Source organism: Haliotis cracherodii, unplaced genomic scaffold, assembly GCF_022045235.1.
Source record: "Haliotis cracherodii isolate W230 unplaced genomic scaffold, xgHalCrac1.p SCAF_6, whole genome shotgun sequence".
Taxonomy (NCBI): Eukaryota; Metazoa; Mollusca; class Gastropoda; order Lepetellida; family Haliotidae; genus Haliotis; species Haliotis cracherodii.
In genome coordinates, this window is record NW_027266319.1 from 6,773,961 (window position 1) to 6,800,705 (window position 26,745).

The window sequence follows — 26,745 nt, forward strand, 5'->3', positions numbered from 1 at the left end:
TCCCTTGCCGTAAAGACATCCCCACACTTTGAACATTTTGAGGCTGCTGAACCGAAATCACTGAATCATCAATACATCTCGACCCATCGACCTAGTTTTTATGGCGTTTACTGCTGACATCGGAGTAGTGTTAAAATGTATCCCATCAGCAAGTGTTGTCTCTGACTAATCATCAGAGTACTGTGTATTTGACAATGGCACCATTTGGGGCCAAAATGGAAATGTGGAATTAGGAAATCCTGTGCTTTCGAATCACTGATGATAGAGTCACGAAACATGTGATAATGGGTCTTCCAGCAAGAAGATGCTTTGCAAAGCAGAACGACAGTTCGACTTTCTCAAAACCTATTGTTTCCCTTCCTATCCGTTATTTGGAGAAATTCAAACAAATTCAAGGCTCATCCGAACATCGAACAGTGTGAAAGCATTAATAGATCCTCATGGGGATACACTTCGGAGGAATGCCTAAGTGTCACGGCTCTCTTCCTCTGTCTTCACGCTAGTTCTCGCACTCTCACAGCTCCCCCCTCTCGTTTCCAATCGCACTGCACCTAATTTATCGTCCAACATAACAATTTAATTAAATTTCTTGCCATCGATTCGTCCAGCTGAATTCATACCATTCTTCTCTGATATAAGAAGAAAATAGTAGTTGTACCCACAACCCCTTCTTCTGGCGCACCAGAATGCACAAGCATGTCTTCGAATGCCCGTGATGGTGCCACTATTAAGGGGGTCCAACTTGGTGTTCTTCACCACTTGTGCAGATATGTTTAATCAGAAACCAACCCAGATAATTTCGTCATGCAGGTCAGCACCAATACACCATAAGTGACTGCAAACGTTTCAACCGCCATAATACATATATCTAAAGTTTCTCACACTGATCTGGAAAAGTAACTCTTGTAATGACCAAATATTATTCATACTGTTCCGTAATACTTTGAAGAGCGCATAGTTTACGCATACAATTTTTTCAAGGTGTTACCGATAGAACATCTATGGACATATTTACTTCGTTCATTTGAATGATTTGTGCAGCGATCCAGCTGAAACGTGTAGACATGGTGCGTTCTGGTGTATGTATTCACATGATACGCCACCAGTGTGATGAATGCCCTCCACTTACGCACATCACCTCTACGTGCAATTGCCCCGCTGAGGTATTCTGTAGAACCTTCCAGTGTCGACTGATGACTAAAATATGCAAACGTTGTCCAAGTTGCCAAACGGCGGCATCGTTTGGACAATTGGACACTAGCGAAAATAATTCGTCTTTCGTGTTTTATTGCACCAAGGATTCTGGTTCTTGGCTTAGGCTGCGATTCCGCTGGGCTATTTGGCATGCTCCCTACTTCAATACACACAGAACCAGCCACCGTGCTGCACAATGCATGCAACAAACAGCACAGGGGACGACTTATTCCAGTGACTATTTGTAGCTAATGACTGTCACGGATACACATGTCAGTTTAATGTTTGAAAACGTACCAGCGTCTAATTACTTATGATCAAAGTCTGTCCCTTGTCGAATCCACATGGGGCATTTTTTTCGAAAAAACCCAAACCTGTTCAGAAATGTCATCAGGTCAGTTAACATCTCTACGATATATATTATTGACGTGAAGAAAGAACAATTTATTTATGAATACAGCGTTGAGATCATAAATACGGCATTCATATGTCACAAAAGTCATTGTGAAAGAATAATCGAACATGTTTTGATATGACCAATCCATAGGTGTTACTGTAAATTCAAAGAAAGACGTTTAACATACAGTGGGTTGGCAGACTTGGTTAAATGCCACTTTAAAAAATGTTTCAGTAATTTATAACAATGTGTTAGCTCCATGTAGGAGGGAAGGTGAAGGAGCTGACAACCAAGGATGATATTGCCGGCAAACCTTGGATGCGAACCCACGACTCTGAACATGGAATGGCGGGTGTCGTATAATTAGACGAGAGGCCCCCTGTGCCCAGGGCAGATATAGAGAATACTACACTCATTCTCGTTAGATACCATTTTTACGAAACGAGTGGACTTTCTATGGTATCTGACCGAGCGGTCAGATAGCATAGAAAGTTCACGAGTTTCGTAAAAATGGTATCTAACTAGAATGAGTGTGGTATTTTATTTATTACCCACGTTAAATATATATGTAAATGTAAGTGTAAATACATAACAACTGTTGTTCGTTGACAGACAAAACGGAAACCGGTTGCAAAATCTGGTTGCGCATGAATATTGATATATGCCCAAATATGGGCATTGTTGACATTCATATGCATACGCATTAACAACATGCGCCTGCACTTGTGTTTGCAAACATAACAGCACCGACGCTCAAGATCCTTTTGAAAGAATTTCTTCAACTTATGAGAATTCAAGCGTCATGTTGTTAGTACGCAGGACACCTATAAATTTTTTTGAAAAGTCTCATTAACGCCGCGCTTTGAATATCGGACCATCAGTTGGTCTGCCTTGGTCCCTTCTGTGCATTCAAAATGGTTCCGTTTCCTTGTTCTATCAGCTGAACTTATATCATGTCCGTGCCATTTTGGAGGAGGGAAATCAGAATGTTCGCCAAAGACATTCATGTGTACTGTACCACCCTTTACAGAAGGGGCGGTCGGGTAGCCCAGTGGTTAAAGCGTTCGCTCGTCATGCCGAAGACCCGGGTTCGATTCCCGACATGGGTACAATGTTTGAAGCCCATTTCTGGTGTCCCCCGCCGTGATATTGCTGGAATATTGCTATAAGCGGAGTAAAACCAAACTCACCCACCCACCGACCCTTTACTGAAGACGTGAAAATTAACACGCTCAAGTCTGCTTGCATGTTAGTGACAGCTTCGAACGAAGGGCAAGGTCACCACCGGAATAAGAAAAGACAACCGTGATCTACTCCGCGTTTTACGCTAGAGATAGGGAATGTTATTGTTCACCTTTAAAATATTTTGGGCCACATTGTCAGAAATCAGGCACACTTCTACGGAGTTTTCGAATGATTTGTATCGGAAATGTTCACTTTGAGTGATGTGGTTGTGCAGTCGTGAACAAACAACTCCCGAAACAGTGCCACAAAATACGCTTTGAAGAGGACACTGATGGCACAGCCGGATCATCCTAAGTAAGTCTAGATATCTGTCCAGATCGTTTAAACTGACTTCATTTCACCACGCTTATCCTTTTACGTTAAATCAAATTGGAAGTTGCGAAAGTAGTCGGGTGCGTCGCGCTCATTGGGACCCTCGATCTATTGAACGGTACTCGTACATTGTAAATGGATATAGCTCGATTATATAATGTCTGTGGAAGATCAATGCATAACTCATATAGGATGCAAACCGAATTTGATGCGTGTGACTATCTTGTTTGGTTTAATAAAATGTTTGTTAATATCCATTGCTCACATGAGATTGCTTCAGTTCTGCCTTGTAGTTGCAAAAAGAATGACGTCTCGCGATTTTTTATGAATGAAATAAATAGGTCCCGGCATGACAGAGGTCACGGTTATCCAATCAAAACGAATAAGACAAGGTCAACCTTGTACAACACACGTGTGACGTACGGATATAGTATCTTACCACCTGTATCTTCACCACGTGGGTAATAAAATGATTTATGCATGGCCTGTGAATGAAGTGGCGCAGGTCTTAGACGTTTACCTCTTTGGTGAAACACGAGCTGACGAACCTAGACCCTTAATGACAGCGACTCTGGAATGCAAACAACCGCCAATAGGTTTCTGTTGCGCACAAGGGTCGTAACTCTGCACAGCGAATTGCGGTGTTTTAGACGAGTGCCCCCTGTGGCCCCTCAATAACACGAGTAATCGGGAACCCCATGAGATTGCAGGGCTGAATGTATCCGCAGGCATCAGATGATCATGATTTTTATACGATAAGATTGATAATATGCATTAGAAACACGAGCATATATACCCCTAAGGCTTCCTGAGGTTATATATTTTTAATACAATTCACGACATTTTAGACAGTTATCGAACTTTTAGAAGTGATTGTATATGTGACATACCATTAACATTTATGTAGACAATAACTGGACTCACACTCTGTATACAAGATTGTTGAACAAGTGTCCTACTTCCCCGGTCACAACGCTGCCATGTTGTTTTTATAGACCCTGCTTTCATTAAACCATCAGTGAGTCAGGAACCTGTAAATGGAATCCCCATAGGCTTATTTATCGTGTACTTTCATGACTTAAGCGCTTCCAGAAACCGCTCTGGAGAAAGTGATCCTATAATGCCTCCAGTAAAACACTTTATGTTTAGCTTTTCCGTGTTACCATTTGATTGTGGATCAATTTGGCATTATTTTGGATGCAAGATGAGAAGTAATTGATGTCGTGCCGGTAACACTCAACGGACCATACAATCTAAACACTGACGGTAAATAAAGGTTATACCATGAATGATTTATTTTACTCATGACAATACTTGCCTCCAGCTCATTTATAGCTGTATTTGATGGTACGTTAGCAATGAATAGTTTGTAAACACAATTTAAAGCATCGGCTGACCACACTCAATAGAGTATGGCGAGATTGATACATAACTGTATTGGAATGAACTCATAATCTTGAATCAGAAACATTATTAAAGCGCAACATTTTAGCTGTGTGAAATAATAAGAATCAACATAAAAATGAATTAATATATTTAGGTCATTTGTAAAATGAATAGTATTTCCTAAAATAATGGGGTGATTGCTGTCATCGTCCGAAGCATTACACAAATATGCAATCACTTCATGACACGTTGTCTCAGTGTTAACAACGCTGGCAATGTCCTGGAGGTGGATTACACGCTGGGTTATGGGAAAATGTGAATTGTTAATGGAACGAAGAACGAACCAGCATTTCAACGTTATTTCCCATGTTCAATGCCGCTGATCACCGAAATCCCTCAGGTATGCGTTCATCAATGGTTCGTTAACCACATTCACGGTAGTACTGTCAGATAATACAACTTTCCATTGCATGCACAGGAGTAGGTCACTACCTAATAATGAGAAATGTGTAATATATATAGAGAGGGTGGGGGTATGCATTAAAGGGATGATATGTGTTATATTTTATCTTATACCAGAGAAGGATGGCAGGAATTCAGACGGTCGAAAGGATGGCTATAAGATAAAATGAAATTATTGAGATGGACGGTAAATTTGGGGAGGTTGGAAATGAGGGGGAAGAGGAAAGGAAGCGAGAACAAGCGAGAAGACAGAGCGTTGGGGGACAACGGAGTTTGGGGGATGTAATATGTATGATGTTTATCATATACCAGAGAGGAGTGGTATGAATTCAGATTGACTTATCGATGGCTATAAAATAAATTAAATTGTTGAGCTAGACGGTACAGTAGGTGCCGTTAGAAATTCGCCCAACCTTCCAGAGCCCCGTTACACAAAGCGATCGTAGACCTAAGACGATCTTAACTCCCATACTTCTGTATAGACTTACGATGTTACGGGGCCCTGTACGTCCCGACGGGGAACACCAGTAGTTGATCTCACACTTTGCGCCCAAAAGGGTCTTCGTCCTGAATGAACTACTGAAGCGCGAGACAACCCCACCGCCCTAGTTACGTGGAATGTTATCTGTTGAGAAAGCTTGTGTTCAGATTTCGGAAGGTCATCGTCCTAGCTTCTAATCCGAATAATACTCCCCTGCCCCTGTTGTTTGGACATTATAATTTAACTGGTTGAATTTTTCTACCAGAAACAGTCTAAATACTTTCCAAACAGATAAATTGTTGAGTAATATTATTAGAAACATGGAATCTATGTCTCTTCGTTTCTGACGTTAAAATGTCTAACACAATGTTAAAGTGTTGAAGAAGAATCTTTGAATGGCCTGTCCGTTTCACAATAAATAAGTTTTTAAAGTAAAAGAATCTCTGTAGAACGGCTCAGTGCTATTACTGGGAGACGGGAAGCTCAATCCTTCAGCACCTGGCGCGGCCGGCAGATCCCGAGGGACCGTCACTGTGACTGAATAATGGATGCAGCCATCACGGAATCAGCACCAATTTCCCTTATTGTGTTTATTTTGTATGTGTTATTGAGGTCGCCCACATTTCTGTACCTTTTGCTTGTGAACAGTACACCACACTGAGCACAATCCGAATTTTTCTCTTCCTGACTTGCTGGACTTCAGGTTTTAAGGTTAACCTATATACGTGAAAGTTTACTTGTGATGACTGTTTATTTCGGGCCAATGACCTATATACTAAATAAAACTGCCCTTCTGTCAATATACAGAAATTATGGACGGTGAAGGATGGCATTGTTGTAGTTCTGTTCCTAAGCTCGTGATATGTATGATGCATGAAGGCTACCTAGTTTTCGCAGTAGTGAAATTATGTTGGAGTAGAGGATTTCGTGGTTCTAGTACGTAGTGCTTTCAGCTGATAGAAATTATTTTCACAAAGAATGATGCTAAATGTGACCTTCATAATACAATACATTCAAACGATTTCAAGTCAGAAGAAAATGTAACTAAACTGAACTGCAAAATAAACTTTGCACATTTGAAAATAATGTGATTTTGAATTAGTTGTACTGGTTCAAACCCAAACAGGCACAAACACATAGCCATAACGCATCGTTGTTGTACCTGATTTTTTTACCGATTTTTTTTAGAATATGCGAAAAATGTAAAACCATGTGATATCAATGCTGGTAGAAATGCACGTGCCCAATGGTATAAAAACTGCACAGTCGCAATGTCAAACATCCACATTGTGAAAAAAAAAATTGAAGTGACAAGACTAACATCAGAACAACGTGAGCAAGCAACTGGGGTGGTCCAGATTGGGGCCACGCAAACCCACGTTGCAAGAACCTTCAGCTGTTTTGTGTTGCCGTTGCAAACTTGTTGCAGCGTTTCCCACATACTGGAAGGACAGAGGACAGGCCCAGGACAGGGAGACCACGGGTCACTACGCCACAGGAAGAGGGGTATCTGCGAACGTTGCACCTCCGCAACCGCTTCCTCACAGTGACGTCATCGGCAGTGAATGTTTCGGGTCAGCGGGTGGACACACACAGTGACCAGAAGACTTCGGGCAGCAGGTATCAGTGCCTACCGACCGTTGAGAGGACAGTTGTTGACCGCTGAACATCGCCCACGAATAAGATGGGCTAATACAGTGCGACGGTGGCAGCGTCCGGACTGGCTAGGCGTGGTGTTTACGGACGAAACCAGGTTCTGTTTGTTTAGAGTTGATGGCAGACGGCGTGTTTACCGTCGCAGAGGTGAACGGACAGCTGCTTGCTGCGTTCACGAAGTCGTTCCTTAAGGTGGAGGTGGCGTTATGGTGTGGAGCGGAATTTGTGGAGTGAGTGAGTGAGTTGGGTTTAACGCCGCTTTTAACAGTATTCCAGTCATATCGCGGCGTGTCAGCTTAATGTGGGAGGAAAGCCCGAAGTGATGCAGGTCTCAGACATTTACCACTTCGGTGAAACCCACGAGCACGGGTATGGTGCTGATGAACCTAGTAACCAGACAACGCCACTCATCGCCATCAATGGAACCCTCAATGCGCAACGCTATAGAGATGACATCCTCCGTCCAGTAGAGCTGCCCTACCCCCTCCAGCAACAGCCCCGAGGTGTTCTGTACCAACACGACAACGCCAGACCCCACACAGCTTCCTTGCCAACAACAACGTCAACGTCCTGCCACGGCCAGCATGCTCTCTTGACATATCACCCATTGAACACTCCTTGGACGTCTTGCACAGGCGAGTTAGAGTCCGACCCACCTCCCCGCCAACAGACATGAGTTGATACCCGCTCACAAGAATAATGGAACCGCTTGCAACGTGACCTCATCAGGCGTTTGACGTATTCCGTCCGACGCAGTCTTTGCATGTATGGAGGCACGAGGTTGCAACATTCGATATTAAAGTGACAAATATTGTGTCTCTGAATTGCAGTGAAAATGTGGTCAACTGAATTTTCAACTCCCACTGATTTTGAATATCTGGTGTACAATATTTAGCCACAAAATGTCAAAATGAGTTGTTCAAAACTTGTGGAATTTTTGGTTTATTAAATATACTTTACCTCAAACCGTTTTCTTTTTTTTTCAGTTATTAATTAGAGTCACTTCAATATCGTGCAAAGTTTTTTTTGCCGTTCTGTTTAAAGTTTAAAATGCCAATGCCAGAGAGAAATCTGTCTCGAATCTGGCGCAAGAGGAAAATAGTGGTGGAAATTATATGAATGGATCACTGAAAATGAGTGATGACACCAGGTGTTCGTAATCTTTATTGGTATTGGACTTGCGGGGACTTTGTAATGTGTGAGGACTTTGTCAACATTGTTATGTGACGGTACTTCATCATGATTCTGAGACACACTCACTAAAACACACCCGCTCACGTGTGCCACCGGTGAGGTCATACGTTCTCCTTTTCTTAAACACCCGGTGTCACCACAAATGGATAGTGATAAATACACGCATGCTTATGATAAAGAAGGATTCGTACAATGGACTCTGATTTTTACAGAGATTTCTTGTCATAATGGAAATGGTTTTGTCGCTTTTATTTATCCCTGTTACCTAGGCCACTGGAACTGAAGTACATGTAGTCCTCAAATCTGACAAGACAAAGAACCTACGTCCATTTTGGGGAAACATAGATACCGGAAAAATATATCACATTAATGTTATATAACCAGCCACGTCTAATATCAGTTTGATCCATCCGATGTAATAGATTAACCCCAAGTTAGATTTAACTCATTAACTGTCCTTATTGAGAAAGTAAAAACATTTCTTTTCATGGCGATTGCACTCCAGAACAGCCCTTAATCGTTGTCTTCCTAAGCATTCAAATCGATAATACACAGAGAAAGGTCTAATTATGTTCAAGCTGAAGTACTATGTTTTACACCAAAGTGCTTCGTGTGTTGTGGAGATCAAATCTTCAGCTTGAGGGCTCAGTTTCTGCCTTGGTAATGAAGGAAGATCTTCGAAATGCAAAGAAGTCTAGGTGGTTCTCTCAGTATCACATCTATTTCATCTGGGCCCGACAAAACTTAATTTGGAAATCTAGCCGAAATGAACCAATTTGAGGAGGCATAAACTGGTTGAAATAGCCCTTGAATAGTGATTAGGTTGGGAATTGGATGCCAGGATGAAAGGTGTGCATCAGCCTCATTGTTGATGGGAAATACTCAACAAGGAGATTTTCAGCAGAAAGATTAATCACAAAGAAAAATGTTCTGAGAACCGGTTGACCTGATCCCGAGTTTTCTCATCACAAGCTAATTTCGCTTGAAGTGGGCTTGTGTTACCGAAAGTAATACATAACCTGTCTGTGTATTACGTTCACGTTTATTTGAATAGTAAGTTGCCCGAGTCCTTGGCTCACAGCGATGTCATCACCGTGGAACTAGAACCTGTTACACCTACGGTCTCTCATTGTCCTCAAAAGCAAAATTAAAGTATATGCTACTCATCAGTTGATAGGGATAATTCCAGGTAGGGGATAAATCTGTGGTTGTTTGGAGATGTACGAATAGGATTCGATTTGGGTTGTGCTCGACGCATGTTAATCTTCGGTTCATAATAACCAGTGAGTAAGTGAGTGAGTTTTGGTTTACGCCGCTCTTAGCAATATTCCAGCAATATCACGGAGGGGGACACCAGAAATGGGCTTCACACATTGTACCCATGTCGGGAATCGAACCCGGGTCTTCGGAGTGACGAGCGAACACTTTAACCACAAGGTTACCCGGCCGCCCCTCATAAGAAACAAACTTTGACAATTGGGATACGATGACATGCATCAACCAAGTCAGCGTGCCTGACCACCCGATCCCGTTAGTCGCCTCTCACGGCAAGCATTAGTTGCTGAAGACCTATTCTATCCCGGATGTGCATGAGTCCCTAAAATTGTGAGTTAGTACAGTCACACTATCAGAAGTTGAGTAGTATTGTTTAAACTCACGCATTTAAGAGAAGTGAAGCTTCTTTCCATTTGATGTATCAACACAAATACCAGCTGTTTAGACCATGCAATACCTAGTGCGATATTGCGGAAATCTTCTAAACCTGCACATGCACGCTCTAATGTTAACGTTTGTTTATGATTACTTGAAATAAAGCTTAACACGAGTCAGTTCTATTCCCAAATCGGATTCTCTTCGTACACGTTCAGTCAGATGTATACCCCATCTGATACACAGCCAGTGAGTGAGTATGGTTTTACGCCGCTTTTATCAATATTTCAGTAATATTCACACATTGTACCAATGTGGGGAATCGAACTCGGGGTTTTCGGCGTGACGAGCGAACGCCTTAACCACTTGTCTACCCCATTGCCCCCCTGGACACACAGAATAATCCAATCAAGTATATAATTGTTTTCATAGTGTATAAACATTCTAAAACGAAGTTCTAAATGAACAAATATTGATGTGAATTTATAGTTTTACTCTACGTAACACATCACCACAATTTGTAAATATAATGCGTTGTAAGTTAACTTACACGGTTATATAAACTTTCGGATATCAATGATTATGCATTTGAATAGTTTTCATATGCTCATATTACCGGTACTAAACAAGGTGATTATACGTTACTACCGGGCGAAATATTGGGTTGACATGTGCTGGCATTAAGGATCATATGGCCTCGGTAACCTTATGGCGATCAGGGTCTGGCTGAGCAAAACACTATTATGCAGGTTGACACTTCATATTGGGCTTCCAGTTTAATTACTTCCCTTCGCCTACTTGTAAGTTCTTCAGTCAATAGGGAGTGGGAGAGTGAGAGAGTCCATGAAGATCACACCTCCAATAAATCATACGAGTGAGTGAGTTGGGTTTAACGCCGCTTTTAACAGTACTCCAGTCATATCACGGCGTGTCGGCTTAAAGTGGGAGGAAAGCCCGAAGTGATGCAGGTCTCAGACGTTTACCACTTCGGTGAAACCCACAAGCATGGTTATGGTGATGACAAACCTAGAAACATAATCGGGGAAAACCGATAGAACCCACAATCATAGGTTTCTGGCGTGCCCAAGACACGCAACTCTGCACAGCCAATCGCGGCGCCTTAGACGACTGGGCCACCCGTGTCCCCGTACATCATACGAAACATCAATACATTAGCATCATGTGTAGAACCCCACTCCCGCCCCATGAGGCAGGGACAATATAGAGCACAAGACACCACACACGCACACACAATTACACATGCATACGCACATATGTTCGTACACTCGTTATCGTAAAGTGCTATATACATTTACGTTCATATTGAATATCATATACATGCTGATAAGTTTAGAGTGCAATCATTTAATAAATTTAGTAATACTTAGAAAGACTTGTAGACATGGAATAAAACTGGTGAATGAAATAATTATATATTCACGCCAATACGTTTACAAACAAATTACCCTACATGCCAAGGTTTGGAACGGAAGGTCGGTAGTTGATTCCCGGCTGCGTCATACCAAAATATGTTAAAGATTGCACTTGTTTTTGCCCTGCCTAAAGTTCGGCATTAAGGGAACAAAACAAGGACTGATAGTCTTGGGGACAGTACAGTGTGCCAGAGTGGAGTATCCTTGTTCAACAGCCGCATGGTATCTCAGTGAGCTGGCACTAGAAACCGGCATCAGTCTGGACCAGTACAAGGAGTAAAACACACATGAGTGTAATACTCTTTAACGCAACCTTAAACCCCATTAACCTAAACATTAATAGTTTCATATTGCTGCATCTTATTCCCCAAGACAATGTGTATGGTTATACAGAATGCAAATAGCTAATGGCTAAGTGTATTGATAACGTTTTGCCAAGAACAAACTTCCGGAATACCGATGATTTGATACGTTTGAATAATAGTCAAATAGTCAGTTACCTTCCACTCATTTACCGGAACTACAAATAAAAGAGACCGGTTTAACCGCCTCATCTGTTTCATATTTAGATCTGTGAATGCTGATTTAGAGAGACATAAAACACCCAAGACTGTTTGAAAAAAGGGAGGATTTCAACTGTCATGCTCTGTCTGTCAAGATTTCAAAATGCGTCACATAACTCTTGCTCTCATGATGTTTTATCACAGTTACATTCAAAGCTTTTCTAAAGATTAAACAAGGTTTGTATGGTTGGTATGTGGAGGACATTCCCAAATTGGACGCATCATTATATCAAAATTATACCCGATGCAATTTCCTATATTGAAATCCTATATGTTCCCGTGTTGTTTCAGGTGAATAATTGACTTGCCTTTGCATGTGTTTGTGACTGGAACAACCGAAGGGCAGAATACGACTCCTTTTTGCGAACACCTAGTGTCATCAACGTTTGATAGTGATTCATTAACAATGCTAAGGATATGGTAAGAATCGTACAACTCTGAGCTTCTTATGATTATAGAAAGCGTTTTGTCGCATTCATAAATATGCTCTGGAATATGTTATGACTCCTATTCATCCATGTTCTTTAATGTTAAAGCAACAGTTCAAACAGCAGAATTTCTGCAGTGTTCATGGATCTTTCATACTAATGTCTAATCGGAAAATCGTCGGTAATAATAGTAGCGGTGAACGAAATAATACAAATATACATAACATACTCCTTTACACTTTCCCCTTGAGACACAAGTGCCCAAGCCGTGGGAATTCACTGTGCAGAGTTGCGCCTATTAGATGCACCAGGATCCGCTGATTTTCGATCTGATCCCATTTTTGCGCTGATCTGACTTTTTAGCACAATAGGCTCTTCACATTATGTAACTAGAATGGACATGGGACCCAAGAAACCAAACAGTTTATGAATATACAGCATAAATGGAACAAAGGTTGCTAGTAACGCTGTTCCCCAAGAAATACAGGACACCAACCAGAGCAAGACAAATCGACAAACGCACAGAGACCACATCTCTATTAAGTCTCCCTGTTTTGCACTCTAAGTATAACACTCACTGCTTACTTGGGGGATCTGTAGCAATCAGGCAACCACCAGTCAAAAGACAACAACAATTACGAAATATTCGACGGAGGCAATGAACATGATCAGTGCTGGAAATCCGTGTCTGGTGACCTTTACCTCGAGAGCCTCTTGTGTCTGTCAAGATTAACTTGTCTGACAACATTTGCCTAAATGCATAACATCATTGTATTCCTTGCGGGGTTGATGCTGAAAAGGACCACTTCCACCATATGTCAAGTACGTATTATGTAAAGCTTGAGTCATTTGATTGCAAAGCCTTTAAGATTGTGAAACAAAACTTGTTAACACTCAAAGGATACTATGAAACAAACATGTCAGAAGCTGAGCTGCAAGGGGGGACGGATGAGGTTTATGAATATATATCTTTTCCTTTTTCGTTTAGTTGTTTGTTGTATAATGCCGCACTTATCACTTATCTTCAATCTACATGCATGTAACAGGCTGTGCTCGTTTGTTGTTTAACGCCGCACTCAGCAGTATTCCAGCTATATGACGGCGGTATGCAAATATTCGAGTCAGGACCAGACAAACTAGTTATTGATATAATGAGCATCGATCCAAGCATTTGGGATACGATGACATGTCATCAACCAAGTCAGCGCGGGTGACCGCCCGATCTCTTTAGTCAGCTTTATCGGAAAGCATAGTCGCCTTAAACGGCAAGCATGGGATGCTGAAGACCTATTCTACCCAGAATCTTCACGGGTCGTATATAAAAGGCGTCTTGGGGGGTTCCTTTTTCGTTCAGTAGTAATCTATGAACTATTGCTTGTGATGAAGACAGGACTGAGAGCGACGTGAGTCAGTACTCTTGCCATTGCCCGAGATGCCAGCCTCTTTACCGAAACATCAAACTCAAGCTACAAAAGGTTCATTCTTTGTTCATAGATACCTTGAAAGTTTAGAAACATAAAAAGTATTCTAGCCACAATGCACAGTCTATGCGTTTCATAAGTTTCATATAAATGGTTTTATTGCAACACTTTGAGTGTTTTGACTTGGTAAGATAATTCCGTATAGATCGTTGCTGTGTAGAAATATATCTACTATGTCAACCCAAATACGTTGCGTTAAGAAAGTTACACGTCAGTGAACCTACTCGCTCCACAGGATCTTTGGCTTGATTAATCGGCGGAAGCTACACAAGGAGCCCCTATTGCAAAGGGAGATACACTTATATAACTATGCTTAACATAAGTTGTTGAAAACGAAAGATTGTATATTATGCATCCTATATTTGAAAGGTCATTGAGGTACCTCGCTGGCAGCATTGAACATGTTCCGGCAATTTAGAAATTATACAATCATAATGTTATTTAAAAAAAATAAAATTCTTTCACTGCTATTTTGCTTTGTATGGAATCTGTTTCGGTGGATACTCGAATATATTCCCTGTTGTTCGCGTTTATATTTCAAACAAATGTAAAGAAGTGGCTTTTCCATTTATAAAGACGAAACGGTATGAACTTTCGACCCTTGCACTTCTCGAGGACATTTCCTTGGAATGCTTCTCTCATGAGATAAGTATGAGGAGAATGCGTCTGTTTCCACTGCGACCTTCATTAGTGGAGAACAGTGTGCCATTCCATTGTCTAACACCTTCTCTCACACATGACCCACGGACAGACCTGCTTAAATATATTGTCACGTTTAGCCAATGTCACAATCCACGTATAATTTGGAGTCAGTCGAAATTTTACCTAGACTTTGACCAGTTTAAGTTCAAGAATGTGTCGTTTCCAGTTGGCTTGGGCGCACCTTATATATATTATTATTATTATTCTTATATATATTATTATTATTATATATATATATATATATATATATATATATATATATATATATATATATATATATATATATATATATATATATATTAGTTTGATATAAGACAGATATTTGCTAGTTCGTGGGAAACATAGAGTTGTGTTTTTTACCTGTTTTTTTGTGGAGAAAACAGGCAATTTCTGCTTGTGGTTGCTTTTGTCGATACATGTAGATGTGACAGATTGGGGTAACTATGAATCTCTTTTAATTTGCCTTTTCATTTTGTGGGAGATATATATTATAATGAACACTCCTGAGGTATAAGCGTTTCTAATCACCTTTTTTACATATAGATTCGTATTCATCCTAAAATACATCATCAATATCTCCACCTGATTCCCTTTCGTAAAATAGATTTGAAGACAGCCCAGACGAAAATTTAACATCGATACTTGCCAACTTCCAGACATCCTTTATGTCGAGATGTTGCCGTGCGACAGTTGATGAAATCAAACTATCTACCACAAAGCGAAGAAATATATTGCCTTGATTCCTTTACTCTCGTGCAACTAAGGCAAGATTATCGTCTGGGCTTTAGTTATCTAAACAGTGTCTGGGGTTCGTTGTCAAAGTAAGACGGATTTCTGGTCATTACAAAAGGACGTGAATTTCAGGAAGACGCCATCTTTGAAAGGCGGTTGCAACCGCCAACAGCTGGAGGAGGGTCTCTTAATTAGGTCTCCTGGAGCCTAAGGAGGCAGGTAATCAGAGAGGGAAGTCTTAGTGAGCAGGTTCCCATCAGCAGGCGGGGATTGATGAGGTCTTGAGGCAACAGGTGGTTCATGCAGGACAAATTAATAGTTGCTTTATCCTTTAAAACTATTTTTCACACATACGCATTTTTTTACTTGTAATGGTCTTGTAGTTCTCTTTGTGGTATATTTTTGTGATTAATTTATATTGAGAGGTTCAAGGCAGACTTTAGAGCTTCCTACATAAGGGTCTTAACCTTTCAGAAAGCTTCATTTGCCCATCCTTTTGCCTTTTTAGGGATTATTGATGAATCAGTGAAAGTGGATAAAGTAGATAACGAGATCCCTGGTAGGTAGATACTAATTGGTCGTTAATTCTGAAGGTCGCCGTGTCGATACATAGTCCACTTTTTGTATCTCTTGAGGAACGGGGTAGTTTTGTGTTTTGCTCTTCCCACCGAAGGTTCGGGTTCGACTCCTGACATGGATAGAGTGTGAAGCCCGTTCAAATGCCATGATTTTGTTGGAACTCTTGCTAAAAGCGGCGTAAAACCAAACTTACTCACTTACTACAACGTGAAACCCGCAACATGCTTTCTTCAGACAATGTGGACGAAAACTCCAAATGTATGTAAGCTTTAGCCATATTTAAAAAAAAATATACTTTTATAAAATTGATTAGCCTTCTACTTGCCGACATGTACAGACCGTGTCCTGCTCGCCTTTCATGCGGACAAGAGACATTGGCATTGAGAACACGAATAATATTCCTGTGACGTGTGTTCATTAAATCATTGTTTCCATGTAGTCTTTAAATAATAGCATTGGTATTGATTGTACAGTACAATCAATGACATATTTTTAACATACAGTCTCCACGGACAATATACGTTAATATTTAATGCAATATATACTAACAAGTTCTCGCCGTGTATCGTAATTTAAAAGATTTTAGCAATATTCCAGGAAAACAACGGCTGGTGACACCATAAATGGGCTTCCCCCATTGTACGTATCTGGGGAATTGAACTCGGGTCTTCGACGTGGATGAACGACTGGCCCAAGGCCTAAATTTTAGAAATATAACATGCTTGTAAGTGTTGCATGATATACACTTCTTTGGATTCAGTGTATTCTTGCTTGTTTGCAAATCGTTAAATTATACAGCTATTTACTTAGGTGGTCCAATTGCCTAAAGGGGTGCAAATGGCTGTATATAACCGTAGGTTGGTTTGTTGTTTAACGCCGCACTCAGCAATATTCCAGCTATATGACGGCGATCTGTAAAGAATCGAGTCTATACCAGACAATCGAGTTATTGATATAATGAGCATCGATCCACGCAATTTGGATCGATGATATGCATCAACCAAGTCAGCAAGCCTGACCACCCGATGCCATTCGTCGCCTCTAACGACAAGCATAGTCAACTCTTACGGCAAGCATGGGTTGCTAAAAATCTATTCTACCCCGGAATCTTCACGGATATGATCCGCTATCCCTGGGTTCGAATCAGATAATTCGCTATGTCTATGATCCGTCAAGATGCCACGTGTTTCTTCAAAGGGGTAGACCTGCGTCACTTTATGTTAAGCTGACATGCTATTTCAATTCTCATATTGTTCAAAACAGAATTTAACCCCTTATCACGTACATATAATTACCGACCTTTCGTAATGGGAAATTCAATACATGTGTAGAGGATGTGTCTCGTTCGTCTCTGCGAATAATGGAACCATGACTCCTATTTCCATTATTCAATAGGAAGTTCCATACATTTGATCAAAAACTGATTTTTATAGACAGTGTTCCTTTCCTTGATAATAGTGTGTACACCTCTTCAGTTTATCACACCGGTTAATGTACGTGAAAGTTGAAGGTCAGATGACCAACGGGTACATGCATAATGAGGATGGATCTAGGATTCAAATCCACAGCAAATGAATCTTGACAAAGTAGACAAAAGTCTATGATAACAACTTCCTTATTAAACTGTAATACGTTCTTGACAACGGTATAAGGATTTATACCGAAACGTCGCTATTACAGAAAACAAAGTTGTTATCCATGTACATTTGTTTACTTTGTCATCCGTCAGTTTATAAGAAATGCCTGTCAAACAATTCAATGCATTTTGGCCACAACGAACGTCATCTAAAATCATCTGGTCACTCGTTCAAGAACATTTCCAAGAGGTGACTGTTTAGTGTTCTTCACATGGCGCACCACTGAAGCCAGCGGAAGTACATACAACCCCTCTCCTTACAACCCTCGAGACCCGGGTTACCCTGTTGGAAAAAATCAGCAACAAATTCACCGCCTGTCTGGTAGGAGTTCACATAATTACATTATCTATCGATTCCCCCATCTTGTAGTTCGCCAGATTATTTCATTTTGTCGGAAACGACGACAACCTTGGCTCCCTCATCTTTGTCCAACTAGAAACACAAGTTTGCGAATCCTTTCAAGGTCATACAAACGTCTCCAAGCATGCAAGCATAAGAGCAATGAGCAAGACCTGTTTCTATGTCTGGCGCTGTCGGCGTCATCGGTGTTCCAGTGAGATGGGTGGCTATACCACGTCTTTCTGTAAATAATCGAGTCTGAACCAGACAATCCAGTAATTGACATAACTAGCATCGATCCCCACAATTGGGATACGCTGACATGCATCAAGCAAGTCAGCGATTCTGACCACCCGATCCCGTTAGTCGCTTCTTACGACAAGCATAGTTGCCTTTTAAAGCAAGCATGGGTTGCTGAAGGCGTATTCTACCCCGGATCTTTACGGGTCTTGTCCATGAGAACATCTTATGATGAAGTAAATGCAACTTGAACAGATTACGACGTACCGTCTTACTGTAGGCGCGCGTTCCATGCCTCGCGTCCTCGGATCAGCTGATGGTGGGTTCGAATCTCAAGTCGCCCAGACTATGAGCCTACGTCTGTCAGCACAATACATGAGCGCCATTAAAGTCGCAAAACCTAATAATGCTCGTCACTTTCTTTAGCGAACACCTCGTGTCATCACTGATTTCAGTGATAGATTGATATAAGTTTCGTCACTGTTTTGCCTGTTACGTCCAATGAAATTTTTCGACGAAGACTATTTTCTGACGTTGACGTTTATGTTTCTATTTCTATATCAAGCTTGCATGCTGTGATATAATAATGCAATGCCGTCCCAAGTAAAGTTCCATTCAACGAGTGAGTGAGTGAGTGAGTATGGTTTTACGCTGCTTTTAGCAATATTCCAGCAATATCACGGCGTGGGACACCAGAAATGGGCTTCACACATTTTACCCATGTCGGGAATCAAACCCGGGTCTTGGGCGTGACGAGCGACCGCTTTAACCACTAGGCTACCCGACCGCTCCTCATTGAACGAACCCAGCTCACCTAGCTGCGACTAGACTAGTAATCCATTAGGTTATGGATTAAGTAACTGTACACAAATTATAAGACAACTGTATCCCCCAAAACACCACATCAGCGAGGCCATCACTTCCTTGCAGCATAATTTTTTTCATTCAAACGTCCTGATGTTGTTGTATTAAGCCGCAGTAAACAGTATTCCAGCTATATCATGGTCTGGTAATAATCATGTTTGGGACAGACGAACCAGTGGTTTCGAAGCCGTCTTGCTACAATGACACGCAATCAACCATATCACTGAGCATGACAACCCGATCCATTTAGTCGTTTCTTACAAGGTTTCTATAATAAGGGGGCAGTGGGGTAGCCTCGTGGTTAAACCGTTCGCTCGTCACGCCGAAGACCCTGGTTCGATTCCCCACATGGATAAAACATGTGAAGCCCATTTCTGGTGTCCCCCACCGTAATATTGCTGGAATATTGCTTAAAGCGGCGTAAAACCATACTCACTCTCTCACTCACTTCTATAATAAGGGGTACTATTCTAACGCGTCAATATGTCGCGTCAACATGGTATGGGTCTGGATATTACATTTAGAATGAATATTCAGATTAAACTTGTCTGCAAGACTTCTTTTCGGATATTCATGTTCTCCTCGTGATGAGGAGAAAAAGAGAGAGTGAGTGAGTATGGATTAACGTCGCTTTTAGCAATATTCCAGCAATATCAAGGCGGCCAGCTGTAAATATCAAACTAGAATTGGAATCAAGTAGCTTTTCAGGATCACTCTGTAATGTGTTGGTGCATATTTTCATAAGGTGATGTGAAATGGGCTTTGACATCACCTTCAAGATTATTGCACTTATATAGCGTCGTGCATACACGCGTTTGTGTGCGTGCGTACGTGCGTGCGTGTGTGTGCGTGTGTGTGCGTGTGTGGCTGCTTTTACTTGCTTTACAAATGTCGGTTTTATAATGCTAGCCTACTGAGATACCATGCCGCAGTGTAACATGAATACCCCGCTCAGACACAGCATACTGACTCCGAGTCAACCAGTCCTTGTTTTAGCCCTTTCATGCCGAGCGCCAGGCAGCGTAACAAGAAGTGCCATCATTTAACTTCTTTCAGTATGATGCAGCCGGAACCCGAACCGATGACCTTCTGCCATCCGGATAGACGCCACATCCACTTGATCATGGTAACAGTACACGTAGCATAAGCCCAATACATTGCGTTGAATATATTGTGTAAAAAAACAATAGCACCCGCTACCGCCCCTCCCTTCCCCTCCATTAAACTGTGACGTAATACGTCATTGTGGCAAGCACGTCGCGTATGCAATCACCGTACCACAATGGTATCATAGGTTATAGGCGTTTTGCTAATGCGTATAAGACTATAGGACTTTTATCATTGTCATTACGAACAGCACAATTAAGTCCATCTGAAGAACCAACTTATAGACCCGGGTTCGATTCCCGACATGGATATAATGTGTGAAGCCCATTTTCTGGTGTCCCCGCCGTGGTATTGCTGGAATATTGCTAAAAGCGGCGTAAAACAATACTCACTCACTCTCCATCCGAAGACCCAACTTACGCTTGAAACAGCCACAGATGTTCCAAGAAGGTGAAAGTGAAGATGGTGAAGTTGATGGAGCATTTCTCGTGATAGGTTGCAGAGATACTGGGGTGAGCAAATTGCTTTTTACATTGCAATGATTTGCTGCTATCAGGAAAATTAAACCAAATGCATCTTTCACTTCAGAGCAACGTGTATCCCTGTCACATCGAGGACGGAGCTCCCATAGTTTACTAAGAGCCTGCCTACCGGGTCAACATTAACATCAGAAGTGTATGGGGAGTAAGTTCGTTTTAATGACTGTTTGAACAGTCTTCAAATTATACTGTGGCGTCACAGCTTGACGTGGGCGGAAATTGAAAACCCAAATGTATGCAGCTCTAAGACGTCTAAGTGAAACACGAGCTCGGTGTGTTATTATAATAATAACGAAAATGCTGGTGCCGGTGATGGTAAGGAGAATTCCAATGATAATTGTTGTGGTCCTACTACTACTACTACTACTACTACTACTACTACTACTACTAAGGATGTTATACTGTTTCCCGATGAAGAACTTGATTAAACTTAAGATATGACGTACTTGTAATATATATATATATATATATATCGAATTACCTAGATTCGGCTGTTTAGCTTTATCGATATATTTACAATTTGCAGTTTTTGCATCCAAGCCATAGTTCGGTAACCGAGAGGTGGTCGTTTAGAGAAGTACCACGCAACTTTAACGACGGCCGCCCCCGATCGATAATAGGAAGTGAAAGATATAACAGGTTTCAATTTCCTTAGAGGAAAGGAATGCAAGACAATGTCACACAATGGGGCTATTGCTGCCTCGGTTCCTACAGAGCCATCACAGAGAACGGTTGGCTTTCCGACGTTAAAATTCAAATCGTGTCTACTTTTGCCGCTGCGATCGATTTTATCTAATTTACCACACACAATATGAATACCACACCCTCACACCAGTGTATTAAGACGTGCATTGTAACACATATCCACTATAAGGACTTGACAGGAAGACAAGCGCCCTCGCCGGGTTTTAGTTTAACTGTACACTGGCATTACAATAGTCCCAGTCCAGTTGTCACAAATCACCGGTTTACCTCTTCCGGGGAAATTAATCCGCCAAAAGGTCAACGCTAATAAGGTATTATTCCGGCTGATGAGAGGCGGCTGGTTTATTGCCTGTATGAGTCCATGTTCACCTCACACCACCATTACCGATGCTGGTAGATTGCTCCCTTGGCTTCAAATTGACATTGCCCTCTGTTAGACACAGTTTCAGAAGGTTTGCATCATTGTCATTACGTCTTTCTGAACTTGAAGCAATGGACACATCACGGTGGTCAGGCTATAGCAATATCCATTATACTCTCACCCGCATGATGAACGTGTACATGCATCCAACAGCTATTTGTATAAGGTCTCTGAAAGACATTTAGAAGTGATACAAATAAGGAAGAAAAGTACAGTAAACTACGGTTATAACGAACACGCTTATAACGAACTGACGGATATAACGAACTTTTTTTGTCCCGACTATTTGCTGCAGTTATGTTGTATATATTATGCATAAAACGAACCACGGATACAACGAACTAACATTAGTTGTCCTTTTGAGTTCGTTATAACCGTAGTTTACTGTATATGGATATCACTTCTTCATTATGAGGAAACACAACGTTTCGGAGTATATGCTTACTCCTTCATCAGGTGAATGAATGCCATGAGGCAGAGAGCATATATTTGTATAAGCTAAGATCAACTAAACATCAGATAAGTTTTTGGAATTTGTTTGGGCAAAATTATTCAGACATGTCTTGTGCTTCAGCCTAGGGTTATCAGTGATCTTGAAGAATAACAAACAATGGTAAAGGTTGATCATATAGCTGGAATAATGCTGATGACGGCGTTAAACAACAAACAAACAAACAAACAAAAACTGAGTATAGGTTGAAAATATCAAAAATAGATTTGAGTGATGATAAAGGATTTCCGCAGTCTAATCATTGAAGAATGTAAAATGCATATTATGTCTCCTCTTTGTGGATGTAAAAAAATCATTGAATGTTGCTATATATAAACGTCAGATGATATATAATTCATGAGATAATAACGTGAATTACGAAACATGTCAAGACCCATTTCACATGTCGATGATTTTCCACGATGATGCGTTCGATATTGGCTTCCTGTCAATAGAGCCTTTGTTACCAATTACTCTCCTGTCACTCCGTTTGAGAAAGCATCCAATATCAAGGAACCCCAAAAAGCCCAAATAAATCAACACTTCACCACAAAGTCGTCACATTGCATAGAGCCACCAGACGAAACCGACACTCGATATGAAACCGTATTATCCTCTTCTCCCTCAGTGACAGGGCTGAGGAAGTCTGCATCCTATTCCCGTCCACATGGTTTAGTATCAGCCCGGTTCACGCTCCGCCAGCTATTTCTATTAACCCTGACCATTCGATGGTGTTTTCCGGCCAGGCGTCCCCTGAGCTTCAACACTCAATCATGAGGCGGGCGAATATTTATCTCCCTAAATCACTTCATATGTCTTCAGCATTGTCTAGGAACTGGGTTACTCAGCTGTTATACTTCATGGAGATGGCATTGAATGAAAACATCAAGGATTTACATGTATATGTGTTTCTGTCTAGCTGGTTTGTTTTTTACCGCCGCACTCAGCAATATTCCAGCTAAATGACGGCGGTCTGTAAAGAATCCACTCTGGACCAGGCGATATAGTGATTAATATCATGAGCATCGATCCACGCAATTGGGATTGATGACATGCATCAAGCAAGTCAGCGAGCCTGACCACCCGTCCCCGTTAGTCGCCTTTTACGACAAGCATAGTCTGCTTTTACGGCAAGCATGGGTTGCTGAAGACCTATTCTACCCCGGAATCTTGACGGGTCGTGTTCCTGTCTACGCAGATTAGGCTGTCCACAGACATGAGGATGTGAAAATAATGGATTGTGTTTGCTGGAATGATAGTACATCACTATCACCTGTATATGTTGATATAAAGTGAAATCAGGTAGTCAGGACGTACCGTTCACCATGAAATGGCCGGAATTTTAAAATGTTCGGATTAACGAATAATCGGTTGGAAATAATCTCACTTTAAGAACAATAATTTTGCATATTCAACACACAAATAAGTGACGATTTTACATTAAAACAATGAGCTTGTGTAGGATGATCTGTATTATCACTTCACCTACCCGGTCACGTGTACATGGTGTGAAAGGTGAGGTGAAATGAGTTAAACGCCGCATTCAATTGTATTGCACTTACATAGCAAAGTACATGCACGCACTTAGACACAGTATTCTGTAGCCGACCAGTCCTTGTTTCGGCCCCTTTAGGGCGAGCGCCAGACAGGGTAACAACAAGTCCCATACTTTACTGTATTTTGGTATGCCGTAAATGGTATGATACTACGCATAGATAGATATCATAAAGCCTATTGTATGCTTGGATTGACGATAAGTAAATGCTACTTGTATGCATTTAATGCGTACCCGACCGTGGCCAGTGTTATTCAGCACAGCAAGTTCAATGTGTTACTGTATATTTAATTATTTATATATGCCTTAGACATACGGGAAACTGCTAAACAAGGACAAGAACAATGACCAGTTGTTTTAAGTGTTTAGATTAAACAGACTTAGCATGAGCCAAATCATAATTACCGTATTCGACGCAATAAGCGCCCACGGCGATATTTACTAATATATTTGCTGGTGAACAATCCCAATTAGCACCTCTTCCGATTGATCAATGTACAAAAGGCTTATTTATTCGCGAATAATACGCAATTAAATTCTGGAAAAATATGTCTGTCGTATATAAACATTTCAGGCTGTCAGCATAAACCACAAAATTTATCTTTCAACTCTCTTTTTATTTTCACCAAAATAACATTCTATTAAGAGCCCCCTCTTTCTAATTTTGAGAGCGCCCTGGGCGCTTATTACGTCGAATACGGTAATATCTAAATGGTTACACATCATGTTTCAGATATAGCGAAGATGAGCATTGTATCTATCATATCGGGACACATCGACGTTAATTGCAAAGTGAATGGAAGTGTGTGCTGCTATCTATTCCCGCGCATCCCGGATACTAAATGACTCCCGTGAATCTAAAAACACGTAATGTATGTACCCTATTTAAATCTATTATACATTGTTGCTTACTCGTGTGTACTTCATGACATTGTATATCTCAATCTAAACCTATATTTGAAAGGTCAGGAAAGGATTGGTACAATGTTCATCAGTTCAATCTTCGGTTCAATCTGCTGTGCTTCACACCTCCAAATGCCAGATTTATACACAAGGTTTGTGTTTTTTGAACGATCAGTCCGAACAACAGTTAAAAAAAGGATTATACCATTATATTACATTCTTGTCTTCTACGGGAATTCATTTCCCGCGTAAGAACAAATACAATATGAGTTTAAACTAGGAGCCATAATGGCTCTTTCAAAGTGAGAAATGTACCAGCAATTTCAAAGTAATCCCCATCAGCATATAAACCCAAACACTAGTGTGATAACTCTCTCGAGAGATTGACTTTATCTTCTGATACCAACTGCTCTATCATTATGGAGTCTCATGAAATTTAAACGTAGATCATTCTCATGACAGCTCTTCTTTTTGCCTAACATAACGTATGTTGACATTATGTGTAGATTTGATCAGGAAGGTTGGTTTGTGGTACAATCCGTTCGAGAGAAAGCTTACTTTCTGTGTGTTCATGAGGTGTATGATCAGATGCTAAAAGGTAATTTATTCAGTTTGTAATACAAGCATACTCTCCTGAGTGCATCGTATCTTATCTTAGGTAATACTGATGATGAAAACAGTACTAATATGGATATGTTGGTTTCATATATGTTTCTCATCAGCATCCTAGTCATAGCCTTCAGTTAGGAGTACAGCACTTACCACACATGATCATTAAAGTGGCTGTTCTTATTCCGGCTTGTACAGTCAATGCAATCATCTGTCTAAATACGAATCATTCTCAAAGGTCTTGGCTTAAAATGGACTTGAAAGGAAACATAAATAAAAGTTACCTGTGAAAGTCCTGCGAAAGATGCAAGGAGAACACCAAGGACTGGTAGTAGAAGCACCTTGAGAGCGTCCATGTCTTGATGCGTGTGGTGTTATCAAATCACTCTGCCTCCATTGGCAACAGCTTCTGTCTCTCTCAACTCTCACTCGGAGTCGCTATTGATCCAACAGCATAGGGAGGTCACATGATATCCTGCCGGTCACATGACTTCCTGCCGGTGAACTGTCAAATTGTTGCACGTGTTCCTGGGGATACAGTTTTATAGGTATGTTGTGTCACGCTACGCATACGTTAAAACAATGAGTCGAGGTGAGGTAAAAGGGAGTTTAACGTAGCGTTCAAGATTATTGCACTTATTTAGCGGTGTGTGTGTGTGTGTGTGTGTGTGTGTGTGTGTGTGTGTGTGTGTGTGCTTGCTTCTACTTGTCCGGGACTTATGTCGGTTTTAAGGTGCCAGCCAACTGAGATACCGTGCCGTAGTTGTAGGATGGATACACTCCAAGACGACAGTCCTTGTTTTATCCCCTTGGTTACGAGCGCCAGACACGGAAACACAAGTACCATATTTTATTGGTATGACACAGTGTACTTATGCAATATAATGTTTATGCCTACATTTATTTGACATTTTGTTTAGCTCCACATGCGTACGTTATGTTAACAGGTTAATTTTCAACATGTATTTGATTCAGGGAAGCGTGTCAGCAGAGGTGGGAATAGTTTCACTTTATTCACTATTTTGAGGAACATTGTTTTTCATGAATGTAGCTTTTGTTTGTTGATATGCTGTCTTACGCCGCACACAGCAATATTCCTGCTATGCGACGGCGGTCTGTGAATAATCGAGTCTGGACAAGACAATCCAGTGATTAACATCATGTGCATCGATCTACTCAATTGTGATACGATGACATGCATCAACCAAGTCAGCAAGCCTGACCACTCGATCCCGTTAGTCGCTTCTTACAAGCAGAGTCACCTCTAACGGCAATCATGGGTTGTTGAAGACCTATTCCCTACCCGGGTCTTCACTGGTCCATTGCTCGTTTTACTAAAACGCGGGTGTGGGTAGGTACCAATAATTTGTAACATATGTTCTACGGGTGATTTATCGTGTGGACATTATAAAGCATGACACCGTGGATCCATCAGAGCATA

General features: G+C 41.1%; 1 protein-coding gene across 1 annotated transcript in view; it reads right to left on the reverse strand.

Annotated features, from left to right (window-relative positions):
* Positions 1–25,761, reverse strand: part of LOC139444974 (uncharacterized) — a 41,166-nt gene extending 15,405 nt beyond the window's left edge. Inside the window, exon 1 of the mRNA XM_071226013.1 lies at positions 25,589–25,761. Within this exon, the coding sequence (XP_071082114.1) occupies positions 25,589–25,660 (72 nt within the window). The 5' untranslated portion in view covers positions 25,661–25,761. The remainder of the gene's footprint in view (positions 1–25,588) is intronic.
* Between the last annotated feature and the right edge of the window lie 984 nt (positions 25,762–26,745).